The 22081-nt window shown below is 53.1% G+C and overlaps 1 protein-coding gene across 13 annotated transcripts in view; it reads right to left on the reverse strand.

The window, feature by feature from the left end:
- NCOA1 (nuclear receptor coactivator 1) overlaps positions 1-22081 on the reverse strand; it is a 156427-nt gene that overhangs the window by 13249 nt on the left and 121097 nt on the right. For all 13 annotated transcript variants that reach the window (XM_025148795.3, NM_001012882.2, XM_046938959.1 and 10 more), the window contains 10 exons: positions 20699-20793; positions 16877-17054; positions 14129-14308; positions 12832-12927; positions 12084-12224; positions 11589-11736; positions 9514-10864; positions 4649-4823; positions 3381-3566; positions 272-398 (listed from right to left, as the gene is read on the reverse strand). In XM_025148795.3, coding sequence (XP_025004563.1) covers positions 272-398; positions 3381-3566; positions 4649-4823; positions 9514-10864; positions 11589-11736; positions 12084-12224; positions 12832-12927; positions 14129-14308; positions 16877-17054; positions 20699-20793 — 2677 coding nt within the window. The remainder of the gene's footprint in view (positions 1-271; positions 399-3380; positions 3567-4648; positions 4824-9513; positions 10865-11588; positions 11737-12083; positions 12225-12831; positions 12928-14128; positions 14309-16876; positions 17055-20698; positions 20794-22081) is intronic.

Raw genomic sequence — 22081 nt, forward strand, 5'->3', positions numbered from 1 at the left:
GCAAATGGGGACAGCAAAGAGCTGCAGTGACATAAAGACACAAAACCGTCCCATGGCTCTCGAGATGCCACTGCTGACCCCAGAAAGAAAAATGTGGGAGAATTCTAGCTGCAGTATTGGTTAGTGAAGACTTTCAATGTGGATATGTGGGATTAATCAGGTCTGGACCAAGAATTGATGGTGCATGCCCTGTTTACAGAGGCAGAAATTGCCAGAGCATCCTGAAGTCCTGCTGGGTGAGGTCGGGAAGCCACCGAGCCGCAGTACTTACTCTTCAGGTTTACTCAGCGTGCCTCGGTTCATGGGTGCCATGCTGTTATCTGTCCATGGCATCTGCTCGCCCATGCCCGGCTGCCCAAACTGGTGATCTGGCACCCCCATCTCCAGCTCTGACATCCCTGCGGGGAGAAGAGGGGCCAGGGGAGAAAGCGTTAGCGTGCCAAGGGGGGCTTAGGCACCCTAGGGGATGTGCAGAGAGGTGCTGGGAGTGGGCAAAACCACAGCCAAGGTGCCTTGCCCATGCCCAAGCCATGCTGCCATGGAGGCATTGATGGTCTCTGCAGATAAATCCACTGTTAGAGGCAACATTCAGAAAAATTCAGAGCTCGGTCTCATACCCAAACCCAAAGGATGAGCCTGGGCTTTGGGAGAACACCTGTGTGGCTGCTCCACCAGGTCTATGTGTCTTCGATGTGTACCAATGCTATGACCCCATCTCAGTTTCCCTTTTCTGAACTTTTCCAGCAAGTTTCTCAAAATCTAGTCAAGTCAGAGGGCTCGTTCTTGAAGGCCAGCTGTTAGCACTAGAGATTTTAGTTGAAAAAAATAGCACACACCCATTAGCATCTTCTGACTCTATTTTGGAGAAAAGTTAATTTGTGCAGGGAAAGGAGCCAATGCAATTAGATTAAGTTTAGCAGAACTTGGAGCCTGAGCCCAGGACAGGGAGATTTATGTGGATGGAGACTTTACATCATCCAACTCGAAATAGAATCACAGAGTCATAGAATCAATTAAGGCTGGAAAAGACCTCTGAGATCACCCATTCCAACCCTCACCCGTCCCCACTGTGCGCACTGACCATGTCCCCAAGTGCCACATCTCCACCATTCTTAACACCTCCAGAAGATCAGAGAACACCTTGGCTAAGTTGGCCATGGAGCCCCATGCAGATGGACAGAGGGGATAAGCCCCCTTCTGGCCAGGTTGGGATTGCTGCTTCGGGATATGCCATCAGTGGCCAATCCCATGGGTTTGCAGGGAAAATACTTACAAAGGTGGTTACCGAGGATGTGAATCTTTCTTTTTTTTTAACTTCACCAAGCTCTGTTGTGATGATTTTTTTCCCCAATAAAATACAGCACTGCTGAGGACTGAGGTGCCACCAGCAGAGCCTCCAACATCCCAACAGAACAGAAATCCCAGGCACAGCCTGGGGAGGGAAGAGGACCTGGAGGCAGGACCTGGTGACTTGGTGGCACGTCCAGAACAGGGAACTGCCCTATCTGGGGACAAACCCAGCAGTGCTTGGTGTCTTCACTGGTGTCCCAAGGCATCCCCAGCTCCACGCAATGACAGCTCCCAGACTGAGCCTGTTTTTTGGGCTTTACACCAAAACATGAGAGCCCTAAGCTTGCTCTTGGATGGAAGCAGGGAGAGGTGTTCCTTTACTTCTTGAAATGTCTTGAAAAAAGCCTTAAGGTTGCTTGGCAACAGGCAGATAAAAGCAGTGGCAGCAGTAGCTCCAGTGGGGCCGGCCCTGCGCAGCCGCAGTGCAGCTCTCCAAGCCTTCCCTGCTTGCCTGACAACAGTTCCCAGTTCTGTTTCTGCTGAAAACTGCAGTTTTTTCCCAAGCAAAGCATCAGCCTGCAGCTGCTCATGGTCATGAAGGCGGGTGTCATACTGCAGCTGCACAACGGCCTCGAGAGGAGGGAAGGTCATGGGTGGGATCCTGCAGCTGGTGCAGGGCTGATGCTGGGCACTGCTTGGAATGGGGAGGAAAACTGTAGCGCTGAGCGGCTCAGCAGGCTGGGAATGTTGGGAAAAGAGGGGATGTGTTGGAGGAGGAAAGCTCAGATGGGGAAATACAGAGCACGGGCACGAAGAACAAAGTGAAAATCCGGGGCCGACGTGCTCTTGTGCATCTTGCACAGACATGGGGCCATCTGAGCAACAAAGGGAGATGCCCTTTGTGCAGCACATGAAACTCACTGGCAAGAGGTCAACGTCATAACAGGGTGTCGGGGTGTGCGTCCACCTAACACAGTGGTCAGGGCAAGAGCTATGCTTAGAGGTGAGCAGTGACACGTGCAGGATGCAGGATGCCAGGGGACAGCAGCTCAGTCTCATCCCACACTGTCCTTGCTACCACACTGGAGGAGTAGAGTTGGGTTGTTGCACTTCTGTGATGTCTCTCTTCTAGTGTTGCTCAGTGCTAAACCCTTGAGGTGAGCCCCTTGTTCCTGCAGCCACGTACCAGCACAGCTGAGCTGTTGGGTGGACTTGGCCACCGCACCATGTCACTGTCACCCCAAAGCAGCACAGGCACTCCAGGCTTCATGGAAATCAACTCTGACCTTGGTATAGCCCTTACTCAGAGGGCAGGGAGGCCCTGGCACAGGCTGCATAGGCAAGCTGTGTGCGCCCCATCCCTGTCAGTGACCAAAGCTAGGCTGGAAGGGGCCCTGTGCAACCAGCCCACGGCAGGGCTTGGAACTGGGTGGGCTTTAAGGCTTTAAGGCCTCTTCCAACCCAAACCAAGACACCTGAGCCACTGGCTTGCTTCATGCAGTTGGAAAGAGGAGGAAGGCTTGGGTTTGCATTCTTCAGATGTCAGAGGGGCTCTTCTCTCCATAGGGATGGAGGTGCTCTCTCATGCTCTCTCTCATGGCATTTTTTGACTTTTTTGAAAGAAAAGGTGGACAGGAGGCATATTTAAGCCCAGTTCCGCCACCCTGCATCTCTTCAGCACCCACAAGCATGAACACAGAATCACAGAGTCATTCAGGTTGGACAAGACCTCTCAGATCCCCAAGCCCAACCCCAATCCACTCCACCATGCCCACTGCCCACATCCCTCAGTGTCACATCCCCACGGCTCTGGAACACCTCCAGGAATGGTGACCCCACCACCTCCCTGGGCAGCCTGTGGCATTGCATCGCCACTCTATAAGAGAATAAACGTCTCCTAATACCCAACCTGAATCCCCCCCTAGTCCTACTCGAGGCCGTCACCTCTCAAGACTTCCCCCTGGCCTTCCCCGTTTGTAATGGGTGGAGACTTGGCCCAAAAAAGCCCCCCAAGGGACAGCTTTCCCACTGCATCCCCTTTCTGCTGTCACAGCTGGCTGAGCAGAGCAGGTGCCCATGGCAGCACGTACCTGTGTCAGGTGGGAAGGGGTTTGGTCCTGGCACGGTGCCCCTGCCCTGCTCGGCCGGCGCTCGGGGCCGCGGGCTGCTGCCGTTGGTTGTGGGGAAAGCAACTGGCCTGAGCTGAGCTGGCTCCAGTGGGTCGCAGAACTCAAAGGGGGCTCGAGCTGCCTGCATGCCCTGCCCGCTGCTGAGAGCTGGGTTTGGAAAACAAAGATAAACATGTATTTATAAAAATTCAAATCTCTCCCCATGAGCAAATCGCAACATCACCAGCGGATGCAGCGCCCCACCAGGAAGCTGACACTGGGTACTCTGGGGTAAGGGAGAAGGCTTGCATCTCTAATATGTATATAAATAGGTTTTGTACGTCGCTAGAAGAGAGGATGAGGACCAATTCCTTCACAGTGAATGGGGATTCCTCTCAGGGGAGTGGCAGTAGTATGAGCGATGCTCCACGATGCTGCCTGTGTGCACTCCAGCTATGTTCTGCTGGGCATTGCTGGCTTTAAATCAATTAAAACCACATGGGAAAAGGATGCTGCTAAGCCTCGCATCGTTACAACTCTCATTTGCATGGATTGTCACAAGTTCAGCTGCAGCTTGCCAGCGGGGAGCACGTAGCAAATGCTTCTGTTCATGCTCAGACCTTCTTTGCTGTATTTCTGCTGGGCTGTGATGCAGGGGATGGAAGAAACTATAGCCGTGCACCAGGAAAAATCAGACATAGGACAAAGCCCTGTGGGACCTGTCCTGGCTGCAGTGCTCGTGCTGGGGCTGGCAGGGAACTAAAGGGGAGCAGTGAGGGTGGCACAGGGCTGCTAATCACATGGCATGGGCTCCACATAACAGCACTGTAACTTGGGTGCATTCGTACAGCCAACTTCATGCTCTGCTTGGTAAAAGGCTTGCTGGCCCTGTTTGCTGCTCACACTCCAGCACGGGGAAGCCAAAGAGCCACAGTTGGAGCCTCCGGCTTTTTTGCTTGCTTGTGGGCTCCTTCAGGAGAGAAACCCTCATTTCTAGGGGTGAAACTGCTCACTTTGGAGAAAAAGCAGGGTGTTCTTTTCAATTTTAACCCCTCCCTATCAGTTCCGACACTAAACCTGGGTGCACTCAGTCCCAAAGCACTGCTTCAAAGAGACAGCAACGCTTCCAAACCTCCATGTCCGGGCGTCAAACTGCTCAACCCGGAGAGAACCCAAATCCCCCGAGCATCCCCTGTGCTCCCACCCCCCAAGGACCCCACGTGGGGACGAACCCCGGGGCTGACACCTACGGTTGAGGCCGGTGGGGGCTCTGGGGGCAGTGCTGGGCTGCAGGGGGGCTGCCAGCATTTCGGATTTGACAGCCACGCCGCTCTCACTCCTCTCTGGCCCGCACAAGCCCGGTAGCTGGGCAGCTTTCTCCAGTGATGGCAGGAGCTGGTCCAGCTGCTCCAGTTCAGCAGCAAACTGAGGAAGGAAAGGAGAGCACAGGTCGGTGAGTTTGATTCCTTTGCAGTAATACAAAAGTGAGCTCCTTGGGAAAGGATCAGCCCCAGATCACAGAAATGGGCACCGACGATGCTTCAAAACAAAACCACTCCGGAGCGGGTGGTGGCACTGGGATGGAAGGAAGCAGTGCTGGGATAATCCCTGGACAATCCCAGATGAATGCACGTAGAACCATAGAATCATTCAGGTTGGAAGAGGCCTTTAAGATCCCCAAGTCCAACCCCAACGCATCCCCCCATGCCCACTGCCCACGTCCCTCAGTGCCACATCCCCATGGTTTCTGAACACCTCCAGGGATGGTGACCCCACCACCTCCCTGGGCAGCTGTGCCAAAACCTACCCATAGACAAATGACCACAGGGACAAGGATGTCCCCCAGGTGCCAGGTTTCTCACTACTGAGCCCCATCCATGCCTGCAGCCCATGTGCTGCAGTGAGCAGCATTATGAACAGCTCCACCAACACAGCCATACAAAACCAACAGTGATTTAAAGCATGAGATCATAAAATTGTAGAATCATAGAATGACCTGGGTTGAAAAGGACCACAATGGCCATCTGGTTTCAACCCCCCTGCTACGTGCAGGGTCGCCAACCAGCAGACCAGGCTGCCCAGAGCCACATCCAGCCTGGCCTTGAATGCCTCCAGGGATGGGGCATCCACAGCCTCCTTGGGCAACCTGTTCAGTGCGTCACCACCCTCTGGGTGAAAAACTTCCTCCTAATATCCAACCTAAACCTCCCCTGTTGCAGTTTAAAACCATTCCCCCTTGATAATTTGCTTTGCTAATACACATGTGCTCATGCTGAAATGAGAAGAATAAAAAATGGTTCACTCCAGGAGAAGTGAATTAAGAGAACAACTGCCCCAAAGTGCACTCCTGTGCCTGCTTGAGGCACACAATTACCTCCACGGTAAGGAAAATGCCATCAAGCTCCTTCAGCCCTCATCAGTGCTGAGAGTGAATGAGCGGATGTTCAGCCCGAAGTCTGGAGTAAATGGGAAAGGTGATGGGGAAGGGATTTGTGCTGGTGGATGTAACAGCAGCAGGTAGGGATTTAAGGGTCCAAGGTAAATGAGCTTTGGCAAACAAGAAAAATACCTCAAGGGGAGTCAAATAGTTTAAAATTTAAGGGCACTTTGTGTTTCCAGAAGAGCCAGCCTTCAGTGTGTGGGAAGGTTAGGCCACCAACCGTGGGGTAACGAACAGACAACCTGAAAGTGCACTGAAAACCTTTGTGTATGATGGAGGGCTTCAGGGTTACTGTTCTGCAAGGGTCCAACTGAAAGGAGCCATCTCCACATCCATCCAAGTGTGGCGAGAAAAACTGCAGAAGACAGCTCTGTCTGCTGGCATTACTTCTTGCTTCCCCTCCCCCTTTCTGAATGAGGACAAAACCCCCCAATTTTCTCAAGCACCCAACAAAGGGATCACACAGGAGGAGCGCTGTTGGATCCCAGGGGGGCTGAGCCCATGCTGACCTCTGACATCCCCACCAACGTCACATTTCTGTCCTGACCTTGTGCAGGGCTCCGTCCCCATCCCCACTGCCTCTACTGTAGGAATGAAGTGGGGCTGGTATTTATTTACAGTGGCATTTTGAGAATGAAATGATGTTTAGGCAACACTGATGATGAGCAGCGTAACGTGAGCAGCAGGCATCGATGGCAGCATTGCTAATGCAATATTCAGGGCTGTGTTCTTCTGTGCATGCCTTCTATCCGACCCTAACCCAGAGCCCTGCAGTGCTGGGTATCCTCACACCCTTGGACATAATTGATGCCCTCAAAAAGGGAAGTTATTGCTTCCCTTGCAGCGGATGAGATGGATGCAATTAACAGCAGCCTGTGGTGCCCTCTAAGTGACGCAGGACCACACCGGCACCTCTCCACTTGGATGCCCTCCTTGAGGCATCCTTCCTCCAGCAACAGTGGCAAGCAGAAGGCTGGGAAACCAAATGGCACCACTGCAAATGGGGTGGGGAAGACAAAGCAGAGAGCTGTGGGTCTGGGAGAGCTGGCACAGAGCGGAGCTGCAGTTGGAGCTGAGCATCCCCGAGCATCCTCCTTTCCTGGAAGAGATCCTGGAGGAGCACGGGGCATCTTTCAGCAGAAGGAAGCGAGATCGTGGTCTCAGAAATGAGCACAAGGATGAGTTGGAAAGGAAAGAATTATGTGAGGTGAGTAGCAAGCTGCAGCATGCCCTGCCATTACGTAGCCCTAATTGATATTTTAATGGAAATGTGAAGAAAAAATCCCAAGCAAGTGCTTGGTTTTATGTGCAGTAGCAGCTCCTCTCCCCATGGCTCTCTGAAGCAATCCAGCTAGCAGAAATCATGCAGCACCGAGCTCTGTACTCAGATGCTGAGCAGTTGTGGGCTGTTTGCTCCTCCAAACATACACGTGAAGGCTCCACAACCCCTCTCCAGCCTCTGTTATTAACTCTTAGGAGCACCTGTGGTCCCATACATAGGTTTACCATTCTCCAGCTGTCTGGGGAGAGATACTTGGAAATAAAAAGCCAAGGGCAAGGCTAAAAACACGAGCTTGCTTCCAACAGCAGAGCAGTGGGGCTCATAACCACAGCCGGGCTCCAAGTTCTCCAAAGCTGAGCATCCCAAAACTGGAAGGCAGCTGGCTCCCAGGACAGGCACATCCTGACTTGGGTCTTCCCAACAAAGAGGCAATTCAGAGAATCAGAGAACCATTCAGGTTGAAAAAGACCTCTGAGATCACCAAGCCCAACCCCAGCCCATCCCACCATGCCCACTGACCACGGCCCTCAGTGCCACATCTCCACCATCCCAGGGCTGGTGACCCCACCTGGGCAGCCAACCCAACCCGTTCCATGATTCTGTGATCACAGCAAGGGATAACGAGTGAGATTCCCACTTGCCTGCAGGATAACTGACCACAGTTCCCAGGAGAACTGAGCCCTTAACCCCATTAAGGGACTCACTGGGTGTTGCCATTGGAGGCTTTGGGAGTGCTCTGTTATTCACCCCGCACCCCTCAGCCCCATTTGACACAGTCAGTAAGCAGGCTATCAGCCCTGCTCTGAATGTCAGCCTCTCTGTTCTCTTTGCTTAAAAAGGATTAAGCAGCCTTATCCATGTTACCATCTCCCCTGGCTTTCAAAAATAAGAAATCTCTTCTATTCATAGCTGCATGTAATGAATATTTATACACTCAAATCTCTATTGCGGAGATCTGTCACTGGATTATTCAATTTAATAATACTTTTAGGATAACTAAAAGGCCTGTATAATTGCTAATCTCAGCCAACAAGAGGGCAACAGATTGAGAATTCCCGGGGACACGAGCCCTGAATGTGCCCAGAGATGCAGAATTAAGAGCCCTTTCACTTGGCAAGGCTCACACAGTCCCCTACCCATTCAGGCCTGCCACCTGCAGCAAGCAGCACCGCTCCTTTCCCATTCTTATGCACCTCAGGAAAGCTTCTTCCTTCCTCTCTCGGCATTGCCTTGAAGCTCTGAGTTACCAAAACATGGAAGTACCTTTAAGGTCGGGAAGGACCACTGTGTCCAACCCCAGCCCACCCCACCATGCCCACTGCCCACATCCCTCAGTGCCACATCCTGGAACACCTCCGGGGACGGTGACCCCACCATCTCCCCGTGCAGCTGTGCCACTGCAGCACTGCTCCTTCTGAGAAGAAATTGTTCCTAATATCCAACCAGAACCTCCCGTGGCACAACCTGAGGCCATCACCCCTCATCCTATCACTGTCAGACGAGAGCAGAGGCTGACCGCACTTCACCATAACCTCCTTTCAGGAGTCGTAGAGAATGATATAGGTCTCCCCTGAGCCTCCTCTGCTCCAGACTGACCCACCCCAGCGCCCTCAGCTGCTCCCCATCACACTTATGCTCCAGACCCCTCACAGCTCCACTGCCCTTCCCTGGACACACTCCGGTACCTCAGCGCCCTTCTTGTAGTGAGGGGCCCAACACTGAACACAGCACTGCCCCGAGGCTGCAGCCTCAGCCCAGCTATCCAGCCTGTCCAGATCCCTCTGTGGGGCCTTCCCCCCAACCTCCTCATCTGCAAACTGACTGAGGGTGCACTCAGTGCCCTCATCCAGATCATCAATAAGGATACTAAACAGGTAGGCCCCAGTACCAACCCCTGGAGAACACCACTTGTGATCAGCCACCAGCTGGATGGAATCCATTCAGCAGCACTGTCCGGGCCCAGCCTTGCAGCCAGTCCTTTACCCAGTGAAGAGTACACCTGTCCCAGCCATGGCCTGCAGCTTCTCTAGGAGAATACTGTGGGAGACTGAGTCAAACGCTTTACAAAAGTCTACGTAGATTACATCCACAGCCTTTCCTTCATCCACCAGGAGGGTCACCCGGCCATAGCAGGAGATCAGGTTGGTCAAGCAGGACCTGCCTTTCATGAACCCATGCTGGCTGGGCCCGATCGCCTGGCTGTCCTACACATGCTGAATGATTGCACTCAAGATGATCCGCAACAGAGCCCAGTCAACAGGGGGTGACAGCAGTGCCAGAGAAGGTGGCACCAGTAGGGAAGGTGACGCCACACCTGCTGGTGGAGCAACGGGACAGAACACCAACAAAGCCTGACTTTTTGGTGGTGCTGACCCCAAAAGCAGCAGACTCACCTGGCCTTGTGACTCCAGCTTGACCTCCTCTGCGGCCGGCGGCTTGGCCAGCGGCACTGGGGTGGTGTTGCAGGGCTCCATCTGCTCCGTCTTCTCCACCTTCACCTTCACGTCATCCAGGCTGAGGGCTGGGGCGGCAGCGAGCTCCTTCTCGTCCTTATCAAGCAGATAGCGCAGGAGCTGGTGATCCTTGACATCCTTCTTTTTCATCGCATCCGACTCCAGCTTGATGTCCTGGGTGCCCGGCAGCTGGCTCGGGGCCGTCGGGGTGGTGGCGGGGTTGGGGACGTTATCCTTTTTGTCGTGCTCCATGGCCAAGGTGGTGATGTCAGAAGGGCTGCCCTCCTGAAGGAGTCTATGCAAAATCTTGTGCCGCTCGGTCAGCGAGCTATGGGAGGAGGGACAGGTGCTGCTCGGCGGGTTGCTGGCACCCAGCGTGCCCGTGGTGCCCGCGCAGGCCAACGAATCCTTGCAGCTCGTGTCCGCGTCCGCGTGCCGAAGCTGCTGCTCGGCCGTGCTGGCCAGCAGCTGGACCAGCTTGTGGCTGGTGGCTTGGGAGCACTTGCTCTCCCCCTCTGTGAGCCTCTCGCTGGCATGCAGCACACCCGAGTCCAGCGGCTTGCCGTCACCTGCACTGCCATCGGACTGGATCATCTCGCTCAGGATGGAGGCGATCTCCTTGCTGTCCTTGGACTCCGCCTTCATGGGCTGCATGCCAAGGCGGCCAGGCGAGCTCTGGGAGCCCAGCTGTCTCAGCACAGGGGGTGGCGTGGAGTAGCCCACCGGCGTGCTGGCACCTTCGCTAAGCCCCTGCAAAGAGTTTATGGGGGCGGTGGGAAAGGACCTGGAGCCACCGCCGCCGCCGCCACCGTTGCCGCCCCCGCCGCTGTTAGCCATGCCCACGGGGGAGTGCATGGTGGGCATGGTGGGGGAGAAGGGATTGCTGGGTCCCCGGGGCCGGGGGACCAGTCCTGGGCTGACCCGGTGCCTAGGAGACATGAATTGCGGCGGGGTGATCCCTGGGCTGTTCATGGGGGAGCTACTGAGGTTTAAATTGTGGTTACTGTTTGGGGGACCGGCTTGTCCCTGGCTTAAGGCAACGTTGGCTCCTATCTGGTTCCCAGGAGAACAGCCGAAGCTCGTTTGGCTGGTGCTGGAGTTGCTGCTGTGGAGGCCGGCACCGGGCTGCTGGTTGCCAGGGGTGGCCAGCATGCTGCCGTTGGAGGGAGGGATGGAGGGCGGCAGGGCCATGCCTTGCCCGGGGGAGATGTTGGGGTTCAGAGAGGGGCTGACCCGCGGAAGGGCCATGGCCGAGTTAGTGTTCTCCTGGGGGGACAGCATGCCGTGATCCCTGTCGGAAACAAAAGGGAAAGGGAGAGACACGTGAGGCTTCGCCCAAACCTTTGGTATTCCCCACCCTTTTATTCTGGAGAGATCTGAAGCCTGAGGAATGGCGGCCTGCGAGCTCCAGCTCTGTTTCAGTAGTGTGGGAGGAGGGCAGCAGCTTCACCACCTCCCCAGAAAGGGGACACAACCTCCTCTGGGCGCTGTGCTCCCACCTGGCCAGAGGACCCTGCTCAGAGAGCATTCCTACCCCACCCCATCCTCCCCATGCTTCTCCCGCACAGCCCAGGCCCACAGACTCACCTCACCCTGTTCTGCAAGTTCTCCGGAGCCTCTCCCTCCCCAGATATTTTGCCTAAGTTCTCTGGGCAAGGCAGAAATCTCAAGCATGTCTATAAAGCTCCACCTGAACGCCCTGTGCTCCTTGCCAAATGGCAATCATCAATAAAATGCAACAGGGCTGCTTTATGCTGGTGTACAGACCTGGATCCCATACGGTCTAGTATTAAATGTGGAGGTTGGTGGCCCTGCCTGAGGCAGAGGGGTTGGAGATTCATGATCCTTGAGGTCCCTTCCAACCTGGGCCACTGTGTGATTCTGTGATCACATCTCCAAACAACACCGTGAGCCATGGTTGGAACGGGCTGGGAATGGGTTCCTCGATTCCTGGGTCACATGCAGGCATGGTACCAACATGAGCACGGCTCTGCAGCAGCGGTACAGGAACGTACCTGTCGATGATGTGGATGCCCATGATGAAGGGTTGCACTTCTGGGCTGGAGGGGTAGCAGAGCTTGCACTTGGTGTGAGCGCTGAGCACCGTCCCGTCGCTCAGGGTGAATCGATAAGATGGGCTGAAGGCCGTGCCACGTGTCATCACTGAAGGGGACAACCAAAAACACAGGGATACCTTCAGCAACAACAGCAGACCCCCTCGGTGTAATGCCCAAATCTGGCCTGCGGCGATGCGCCTCAATTCTGTATTTCCCAAAGGGTTCCCAAAGGGAACCCCACACCTGGCCCAGCCCTGTTGCTCTGCAGCTGGAGGAGCTCCTCCAGCGATGCTCAGCCGCCTCACCTCACCCTCCAGCACCCTGCAGTTATCACTGCAGTGTTTGTTTTCCCAGAAAGCACTTATCCAGCAACAAGGGCCACGCAACAACTTGGTATTGCAGCTACTGCTGCTCAGCACGAGAGGGAGAGAGCCGGCGAGAGGAGCTTGTTACCTTCTTGAAACAGCTGCTTGGCGTAAGATGGCTCTCTGCCCTGAGGCTGGAAGAAAGCATAGATGCATTTCCTCACTAAATCTTCCCAACCCGTCCTGCCGGCAGCTCTCAGGGAGCTGGTGTCGATGGAGATGATTTTACCTGGGTGGAGAGAGGAGAGCCACGTTATTCAGGCACAGCAGAACGCGTGCGCTCAGTGCGTGCTCCTGCACAAAGAGCTCTTTGGTGTCAGGGAAAGCAGGCGGCCGTGCAAAGCGGGTATTACAGCAATGGAGGGGTAGCAGAGTGCCTGGGTGGGCTCACAAAGGATTCACAGGCTGCAGGGAAGCCCACGGTGGTGATTAACTATCAGAAAGAAGGTCACCAAGCTGCTTCAGTAAAGAAGAAAGCAACATTTGGATGAGAGCAACCCCGAATCTGAATGGTGACGACTGCTTCATTCCCATTGATCAGCAACCTCAATATCCCCCGAAATCAAATGGAGGGGGGAGTGGCTGAGTGTGTGATATGTTTGAGCAGCCCTGCACCCCGCTTCGAGAGCCACGAGTGCAGTTTTCCTTCTGCTGGCTGAGGAAACCACCAAATCCAGCACTTGCAGCAGCGCCCTGCCCAAAGCCTTGGGAGAGTGCAAGGACTCGTTGTGATGGAGGAGCACCCTTCGGGATGCACACCGTAAGGACAGCTCAGCAAGGATACTGCTGGCCAGGAGGAGCCCCAAACAGCCCCAGCAGCATTGCATGGACATTACCTGTGGTGTCTTGCTTGGTCACGAAGGATTCGGAAGGGGTGACGGCTGCTGGTCGAGGTAACCTTCTCGCAATGCATATCAGACAGGATTGGAAATCTGCCAAAGCAGAAGGAGAAGGGATGAGGAGAATGAGGAAGTCACACGTTGCAGCCTCCACTTGCAATTCAGAATGTTAATTAAAATAACTCTGCAGTGCTCGACGGCCACGTCCTGCCCTGGAAGTGTTTATCCCAAGCAGTCCTCCGGCCCTTCAGAGCATGGAGGCTCTCTGTAAACTATATGAAGTTCGCTGGGAAAGGTTTCCAGTGTTTGGAGAAATTAATTGTAAAGGCTTTTCATATCTGGCAGTATTGTACAATAAAAGTCAGCGCTAAAAGCCAGCAACTGTCAGCTTCAGGCAAAGTATTTGGTCATAAAATACCATAATTTATTCCTTCCAGTCGTGATCTCCTGTGTAAACCGCAATGGATTAATTCAGCTAATGTGCTGGAAAATAAGAGTTGGTACACAGAGATGAGAGCTATGGTATTTGCAGGGGAGCTCCTTCACTCTCCTGCTCTGAGACCTCACACCAGGAAAGCAGCAGCTCTGCAGCCACCAGGGTGACCCAGTCCTCCAAAACCCTGCAGGGATTTGCTTTGGCCAAAACCACGCCATCAGCACGGTGCTGAGCAGCTCCTGGGGCTGGGAATGCTCCTGATGGCCAGGCATCCTCTGCACATGTTATCAATTAGAGTGCAATGGCAGCCCGGGCTCACCCAACAATATCTTCCCTTTGCAGCCTGCTGGGAAAAGGTTGTGCAGCCAGCAAGCTTTGTCTGGTAATTATAGAATTGTAGGGTCATTAAGGTTGGAGAAGACCTCTAAGATCAAGTCCAACCTCTGACCCATCACTGCCATGCCCACTCATAGAATCATTGAGCCATTATGATTGGATAAGCCATCTAAGATCAAGTCCAACCACTGACCCATCACCGCCATGCCCACTACAATATGTCCCTACATGTAATCATAGCATCACGAAGGTTAGAAAAGACCATTAAGATCACCAAATCCAACCATTCACCCAACTAAACCATGTCCCTGTGTGCCACATCTATGGCATCCATGGGATTTCTCTTTCCTTCAGCAACACTGATTGCAAGCTGTGCCAAAAGCTGCTTCTGGAGAATCACGGAAGCCTTTTCCAAAAGTCAGCTTGCCCGCTTTTTGGTGAAAATCCTGGAGGATTTCACCTGGTCCCCTTCTCCCCATCCCCTTCCCATCTGCAGGGCTGGAGGTGAAGGCTCTGCCCTACCTTCTCCTTCCTCCTTGAACGACTTGGGCTGGGAAACGGTGAAGCACTGCATCACCTCGTAGCGCTGTCGAGCCTCCTGGTTCTCAGTGCCGGGCTCGTCGGGCGGCCGGATCAGCATCCTGCAGCTGAACGTGTGGCTGTTGCGTCGGGTCGCTTCCTGAGGCCAGGGAACTCCATTCACTGGGGTGGGAGGGAGAAAGGAGGAGAGGTGGTGTTAAAAGTTGTGACATATTGCAAAGATGAAGCTCCACGGATCAGAGCTCTGATCTTTACTGCAGACCAGAAGCCTGTGCAAGGCTGGACCCGCTGTGCCCACATTGCTGGGTGTTATTAAACCACTGTGATCCTGAAGCATGGCAGCACAGCAGCTCCCTGCACAACAAGCCTTGGCACAGGGTATCCAGACAGTGATGTCAGTGGGGTCCCACCCAACCACAGCCAAATTTCCCACCAAACACTGCTATCTGTGAATGAACTTGCCAAATAACAGGGAAAAAGCTCTGCTGAATTCAGGCTGGAGGAGAAGCAATGCTGCAGCCTGGGATACTCTCTTAGGGGATGGCTGGTAAACCTGCCAAAGCCCCCAGGCATGTGTCAGCGATCCCAAAAGAGCAGTTAAAGCACCTACAACCCACAATGAGATCAGCATATCATCATCAAAGTCATCACGCTGCTGTTAATGATGCCACTTCCATCTTATAGACAGGGAAACTGAGGCACAGGTGGCTGAGTCACTCCCAGCACCTGGAAGGACTCCTGAATTTTGCCATTGCACTGGAAATCCTGAAACGATGCTCCCGGGGTGTCTGCAGCAGAGCTGGATTTCCTCTTTGCTTCTCATTTCTTCCTGCTCATTTCTGGGGCTGACGGAAAGGGAAATCACTGCCACTCTGACCGCAGCGAGACCTCCTGGTGCTGGTCCATCAGGCTGAGGATGAGGGGCTCCAGCCCAAGAGAAGCTACAGCACGATTCCACAGCGGTGCATCACACTGCAATGAAAACCTTCCCCTGGCTCTCCTCGGAAGTGATTTAACCACCGCGGCACATTCGAGGTCTCCCCAGGCACGTGTTGGAAGGCTGATGTTGCTAACCCTCTCCAACATCTCTGTGGAGATCCACGTTCAACCCAAGTGATTTTGCCACCAGCAGACTGTGAAGCTCTCGTACAGCCTGCTCTGCCAGAAGAGCCGAGGGGCTTGTAACATCCAAGCAAAAGAAAACACACAGCTGCTCCGAGGTAACCGCAGGGAAGAGACAAAGCCTGAAGCTCCATAAGCTCAAACCGATGCGTGCTCATAGACACAGGTGGTTTAAGACATCATTGCACTTACCCAGAGGGAAGACAACTGTGAATTCCCCCCCCCAAAAAAAAGAACAAAAAAAGCCCTCTTTTTAAGTCAAGTTATTTGGATAAGGCTCGTTTTCAATTTGACAATCATGGCTGTATCTTCAAGGGCATCAGTAGATGTGGTGTTGCGGTTCAGTGATGCCTCACCCACGTTATCCACCCGGGTCAGCAGAGCAGTATCACTTCAGCACAACCCTGTGCCACGGGGCTGCATGAACAGTGTGGTGTGAGGAGGGTGCTGGCTGAGCCCCTTGCTGTAGGCAAGGCAGTCCTGGTGCTTTGCTGGTCAGCACCAGCCATGAATCCCTGCTCAGGATGCTTTGATCTTGGGCTGTTTCTTGGGCTTTCAGTTCACCGTTGGCCAAAGAACTCTCCAAGCACACAAAGACTTTGTGGCTCCTTTCCTTGCTGCACGGCAGCACTCTCTCTGGGTCTGCAGAAGGGTGCCTGCATTGAGTCAACGAATAAAAGCTGCTCCTTCAATTGCCTCCAAAGCCTTGCAAGTGCCTTTGGTGTGTGGCATTTCCTCCCAGCTGTCCATTTCCTGGCGTGGAGAACCACTGTGAGCTTACAGCATGCATGTGATGACCAGCAGCACCCAAGTGATGACTCCACTGATGCTGATGGAAGGCACTGAAACAGCGAGGCTGCATATCACGTCAATGTAGCAAAGCTTCCCAAAGTGCTGCCCATCACTTGGCAAAATATGACGGGCTCTGATAGCAGCTGGGGACAAAACGCCTTAGAATCGCCCCGTTACAGCCAAAGCTTTGCAGCTGGGGGTTTAATGGAGGCTGCCGAGGGCTCTGGCAGGGGGGCAGGCAGAGGCTCTTACTGAGAGTTAAATTACAGTGCCGTTGAGTAAGCACATTATTTTAAAAATGAGCTTAAATGCCGATTAAGCGATATGCATTTTGGCAAGCCAACAAGCGGTCGATAGGATCAGCCTGGATTCTTTACACCAACTCACAAACAAAGCCCAGCAAGTCCTTCCCCAGCTCCAACTCGAGCAGCTTCGTGGAGCTGAGGCACCGAATGCGAAAGTTTTCTTAGCGCTGAAAGACAGATTGCTTTCAGAGTGCCATCCATTAGCACTGCTATTTGTTCATAAATCTAACATTGATTCTTCACTGGTAGGATGTATTTCAGCAGGTAGAAGTTTGTGGCTCATTACCTGGGTAGGGTGTAGCTCTGAATTACAGCGCACTTGAAACAAAAAACCCAGGCTGGATGTGGCTCTGGGCAGCCTGGTCTGCTGGTTGGCGACCCTACACATAGCAGGGGGGTTGAAACCAGATGGTCACTGTGGTCCTTTTCAACCCAGGCCATTCTATGATTCAGTGTATGAACACCAAGCAGCTTTGCTGATGGCCAAGGTTTGGGCCAACAGCTTTCTTACCTAGAGACTTGGGCAACAAGTTCTTGACAAACTCGGTGTGGTCCCCCACGTGCAGGATGCTGTAGACACTGGTGTTCATGAGCTCCTCCTGGTTGTACCCCAGGTAGCTGGTGACGTTCTCAGAGACGAAGACGATCCTCCCTTCGCGATTCACGACGAAGAAGAAGCCATCCAATGCCTGCAATGGGATCGAGGAGGTCAGCGTGGGGTCAGTGGGTCCCTGAGCTGGGACAGGGATGGGTCCCGTGCTGAGGACCCACTCTGTGACTGTGGGAAACCTCCACATGCCTCTTGCCCCAGCCCTTCATCCCAACATGTTAATCCTAGACCACAGCTCTCAAACAGGAGATGATGAGGAAGGACAGATCTCACGTATCTTGTGAGCAAATGACAGCAGAAAGCACAGTATTATGGTTTTAAATTAAAAGAGGGGAGATTTAGGTTGGATGTTGGGAAGAAATTCTTTACTCAGAGGGCATGAGGCCCTGGCACTGCCCACAGAACCTGGGGGTGCCCCATCCCTGGAGGCATTCAAGGCCAGGCTGGATAGAGACCTGGGCAGCCTGATCTGGTGGGGGGCACCCAGCCCACAGCAGGGGGATGGAGCTAGATGGGCTTTAAGGTCCCTTCCAACCCAAGCGCAAGCCATTCCAACCCAAGGCTGGAAAAGACCTCTATGATCATCAAGTCCCAACCATCAACCCATCACCACTGTGCCCACTAAACCACGTCCCTCAGTGCCACCTCTCCTTTTTCTAGATTCTACGATCACATAACCAATGTAACTTCACTTCTTCTGACACAATTAACATATTTTGTTCACTCTGCTTAGCTCTCCCTCTTCTCCCCATCAGCAACTGTTCTCCACCCGTTCTTCAACACACCTGAAGTTCCTGCACACGGGCACGGGCCACCTGAATGAAGGCGAGCAGCTGACCTAACAGCACAATTACAGCTGCACACACTTGATGGCACAAAGGAGTAAACACGAGGATCAGTGCTGTGGTTAGCCGAGGGGCACTAATGGTAACGAGGTATTTCATAACCGCCGCGGATCCTTTGCTGGAGATCAAATAACAGTACATTTGCTTAAACATGTTCTAAGGTCTGCGAGCTACGCTGAGGATGTCTCTGCTTCTGAGTCCTGTGCCAGCAACATATAAACAAACCTTTTCAAAGGGCCAGAGCAGTCCGGAAGACTGATTTGGCAAGACACTGAAGTTAAGCATATGCCCGACTTGCTTAATTACAGTCCAAGAACTGCAGAGCCCCAGCATCCTGCAGAACAACTTTGTGTGTGTGTGTGTGTGTGCACATTTAGGTTGCAAGTGGCAAACTCAGCCCCTGCAATCGAGCAAATGAGGACAAGCGTGAACCAGAAGCAATCACACAACGTGGAGCCCTTCTGCTCACTTTAATGAGGACGCAGTGAAGGTTTTCAGCTTTCTGCCTTCTGCAACGAGCTCAGAGTTGAGAAGCCCATGAGAAGGCTGATGGCTGATTTACGTTCTTGCAGGCATGCTGCATCAGCTGAAATGATTTCATATGAGCGGGATTGGATTTCCACCTTCCTGGAGTTTAATTCCTACCTTTCCTAACACAACCGCCCTGCAACCAGAGCATGAGGTGCCCCCCAGGCTGCCACAGATTGCACAGGGATAGGGACATCCTGCCTGCACCAGGAGGGAGCTGCTCTGTGCTTCCCAAAAGTGAGCTTTTGCTGTGCAGCACTGAGTGTGATAAACAGGAAGCCTTCAAGAAAAGAATAGAAGAAGACAGAAAGAAGAAAGAAATCTTTGGTCAAGATGCTTCTGGCAGATCCACTGCAATTTTCCTTATGCCCAGCTGTGGTCTGTTGCCAAGGCAACCAGCTTTTGCACCTGGGGAGCCCAGAAAAGAGCCAGGCTGGGTGGCAAAGCCCCCTGCACCTCCCTCCAGCAGATGCTGCCTTTGGGGGCTCTGAGTTGACACCTAATGGGGACGTTATGTTTGATGGTGGCAGCACGCAGCCCCAGCATGGCACCTGGGGTGGGCAGTGGGCATTGGGTCCCATCCACCAGCCCCAAATCAGGCAGTGCTTTCACCCCCTGCCTGAGCCCAGGGCGTCCCAAAGCTGGAAGTTGTTTCAGGAATGCTTTTAGGCATCAGAGGCTGAGTGCTGCTCGGGGACCAGCAAAACCACAAATTGCTTCTTGTGGTCAATCTGCTCAGCAAACAAACTGTGCAGCAGCCCTGGTGCGAGCAGGCTCCAAAATCCTGCAAGATCACCTGTGGGGTGGCAGCAATAGCACTGACATCCCCAACATGCCCAAGGAGGCTGTGGATGCCCCATCCCTGGAGGCATTCAAGGCCAGGCTGGATGTGGCTCTGGGCAGCCTGGTCTGCTGGTTGCTGACCCTGCCTGTGGCAGAGGGGTTGGAACCTGGTGGTCCTTGAGGTCCTTTCCAACCCGAGCCATTCCATGACCCTATGATTCTACGATTCGGGTGAAGGCAGAAGGCTCAGTGCCAAAGGGTGGCTTTGGAGCTTCCACCTCCATCAGAGCTTCATGCACTCCTGTGGGAAGAGGCCAATTAGGATATTATTCCTCAGCCAGTGTGGGTAATAACTGTAATCTAAATATGCATATTGAGCCAAACAATACACGGTAGATTATTTACAAAGCAGCATTTGCCAAACAGCCACACACCTCTGTATTCCTTCCTGCAGAAAGGATTGATTAACACCCAACACAAGCACGGCGTATAATTTTTGGTCACAAACAAGCTGATTTAATTAATTTCCCTTTCTATATAAGGAGCTCAGGTTTCTCTGTGCCATTTGTGACACTGATGTGCTGCTTTGCTCCCAGGCACCCGCCACCTCCACAGCTCCAGGCTGCAGCAGGGAGCCGCGTTGGGATGCTCCACCACAGGATGGAAGAAGTGGAGATGAAGGGCAAGAAGCACACCAGCCAAACGCTGAGCTGTTAACAACTCTGCTGCAGAGTCACCTCCTGCTGTGTTATTAATTTGGACAGCTTCACTTGAGGGTTCAAAGAAGAGCAGCACGCTATGGGCAGAGATTAAGGAGATGCTGGAAAGCTCCTCCAAACTTCCACTACAGACAAATCTCAATCTTCGTCACCACCCAGACCACAATACCGGACTCTTCTGGAAGCCTCACAGTGAGCACCACATTGCTCTGCTGGCAGCTCAGTCATGCCCTGCATCCTATGCTACAGCACACTGACAGCTGCACTCCCGGTCTCTGAGCTGATGGCTGGACTATGGGTCCATGGGCAGACAGCTGGACTGTGGGTTGGCAGTTGGAGAATGGGTTGGCAGTTGGACTATGGGTCTATGGGCCAGTGGTTGGACTGTGGGTTGACAGTTGGGTTTTAGGTTGATGATTGGACTTGATGACCTTAGTGGTCTTTTCCAACTTTAATGATTCTACGATTCTATCTTAAGTGTGCTACTGGGGCTGCCACATTGGTCCAGGGATGCCACGTGCAGCCTGTAGGCAGGGACATGTCATCCTCATGCTGGCTCCATGCAGGGCAACATACAGAGAATCCCACAGCTCCTGTGGCCAAAAGCATGGAGGGATGTCTCCTTTCCTGGTGCCTCCAGGGAAGGAGATCTGGTGATCCAGACTGGGTTTGGATGATGTAGCAAACACCAGCAGATGCAGGTATTCTGAAGTCTAGACTCACTTGTTTTCTCAGAAAACATTCCTCATCTCACCTGTCAGTTATTTATTTGGCTTCCAGCAGAAATCACAGAATATGGACTGTGCCATATCATGAATTATACCACTGCAGTTACTTACTGCACCCACCTCCAGCAGAAGAGGTCCCAGCGACTCCTTCTCAATCACTCCTTGGCTGCTGGATGAGATGTCAGACTTCTGGACTTCATCATCAGCTGCTTTCTCTGTAGCAAAGGAAAAGGGATGTTACAGCCAAAGCACTGTAATTCTCCTACTGAAATGTGACCATAATAAACAAAGCATTGACAGCTGGATTTCATATATCCTGCCACCCAGACAATGCGTGACGCTCATCAATAGACTTTGGCATTTTCGTGTCATGTCTCAGCCCTGTGAAGGGGAAAAACTGGAAGAAAAAAATACAATGTCTTTTCTAATCCTGGTAAAATAAAGGCACTAATTAGATCACAATTTGCCACTGGCAGGAAGGAAAAACCGTCTGAAGCAGAAGGCTGGAGAGGGAGAAATCCAACACCAACATTTTGAAAAGGAAACGGTATATCCAGTGTAGTGCAGGCTGCAGTGTTTGATGGGGAGCTTTTCAGACAACACGTTAACAAACCGTGGGCAGGAGGGATTCCCAAAGGACAGGCTGTGCCGGAGGAAACCTGCAGCAGGAGAACCTAGCATGGCCCAAGGTGCAGAGACACCAAGGTTTGGGTCTTGGGTGGTGCTGGGTGGGGGCAGGGGTTGGATTGTGTGGTTCTCGGGAGTCCCTTCCAACTCATGCGACACCACAGGATGTGGAGAGAGTTTTGACTCAGGCGCTCATGCTGCCATGAAGTGCAGCCATCCTTTCCCCAGCCACGTGCTCAATCCACCCATGGGGCACCAGTGGGTAAGGGACAGCAGGGACATTTTGGACTGTGTATGCTTTTAGCCTCCACGGTGAGCGCACCGAAGGCACAACCCATGGGGTGGCCATGGTTCCTGGTGGATGCCACCACCTCGCTGCTGCCACGTCCACTCAGAGCACCGCTGCCAGATGTTCCATTTACCCCTTTCCACCCCAGCTCGTCCCTAAGTGAGAGCTAAACTGCATTCAGTGTTTTGCAGCGCATCAGGCTCAGCAGCAAAGTGTCTAACTCGACGTAATATTTACTGCAAGCAGCACATTTGTGCTGTGATTCATTTGTGCGTAGATCTAATCCTATTAACGAGTGGCAAGTTTTATTACTCAGCATCAAATCACATTTGCAAGCCTTCCAGATGTGTCACTTGACACACTTCATCCCCCGCATCCTCCCGGGACGTTCGCCCCCATCAAACTCCCTCTGTGCATTCTTCTCCCTGACTCTGCTCTTCAGCCCATGCATGGCACATAGCAGGGCTGGAAGGGCAGCAAGCTTCAAGGAGCGTTTGCTTTTCAGGCAGGACCAAGCCGTGCCATGAGCTTCCCCCAATCTCTGCCTCTGCTTTTGCTCTCATTCATGGGCTGCTGGAAAATACATT

The sequence above is a fragment of the Gallus gallus genome, chromosome 3, assembly GCF_016699485.2.
Source record: "Gallus gallus isolate bGalGal1 chromosome 3, bGalGal1.mat.broiler.GRCg7b, whole genome shotgun sequence".
Lineage (NCBI taxonomy): Eukaryota > Metazoa > Chordata > Aves > Galliformes > Phasianidae > Gallus > Gallus gallus.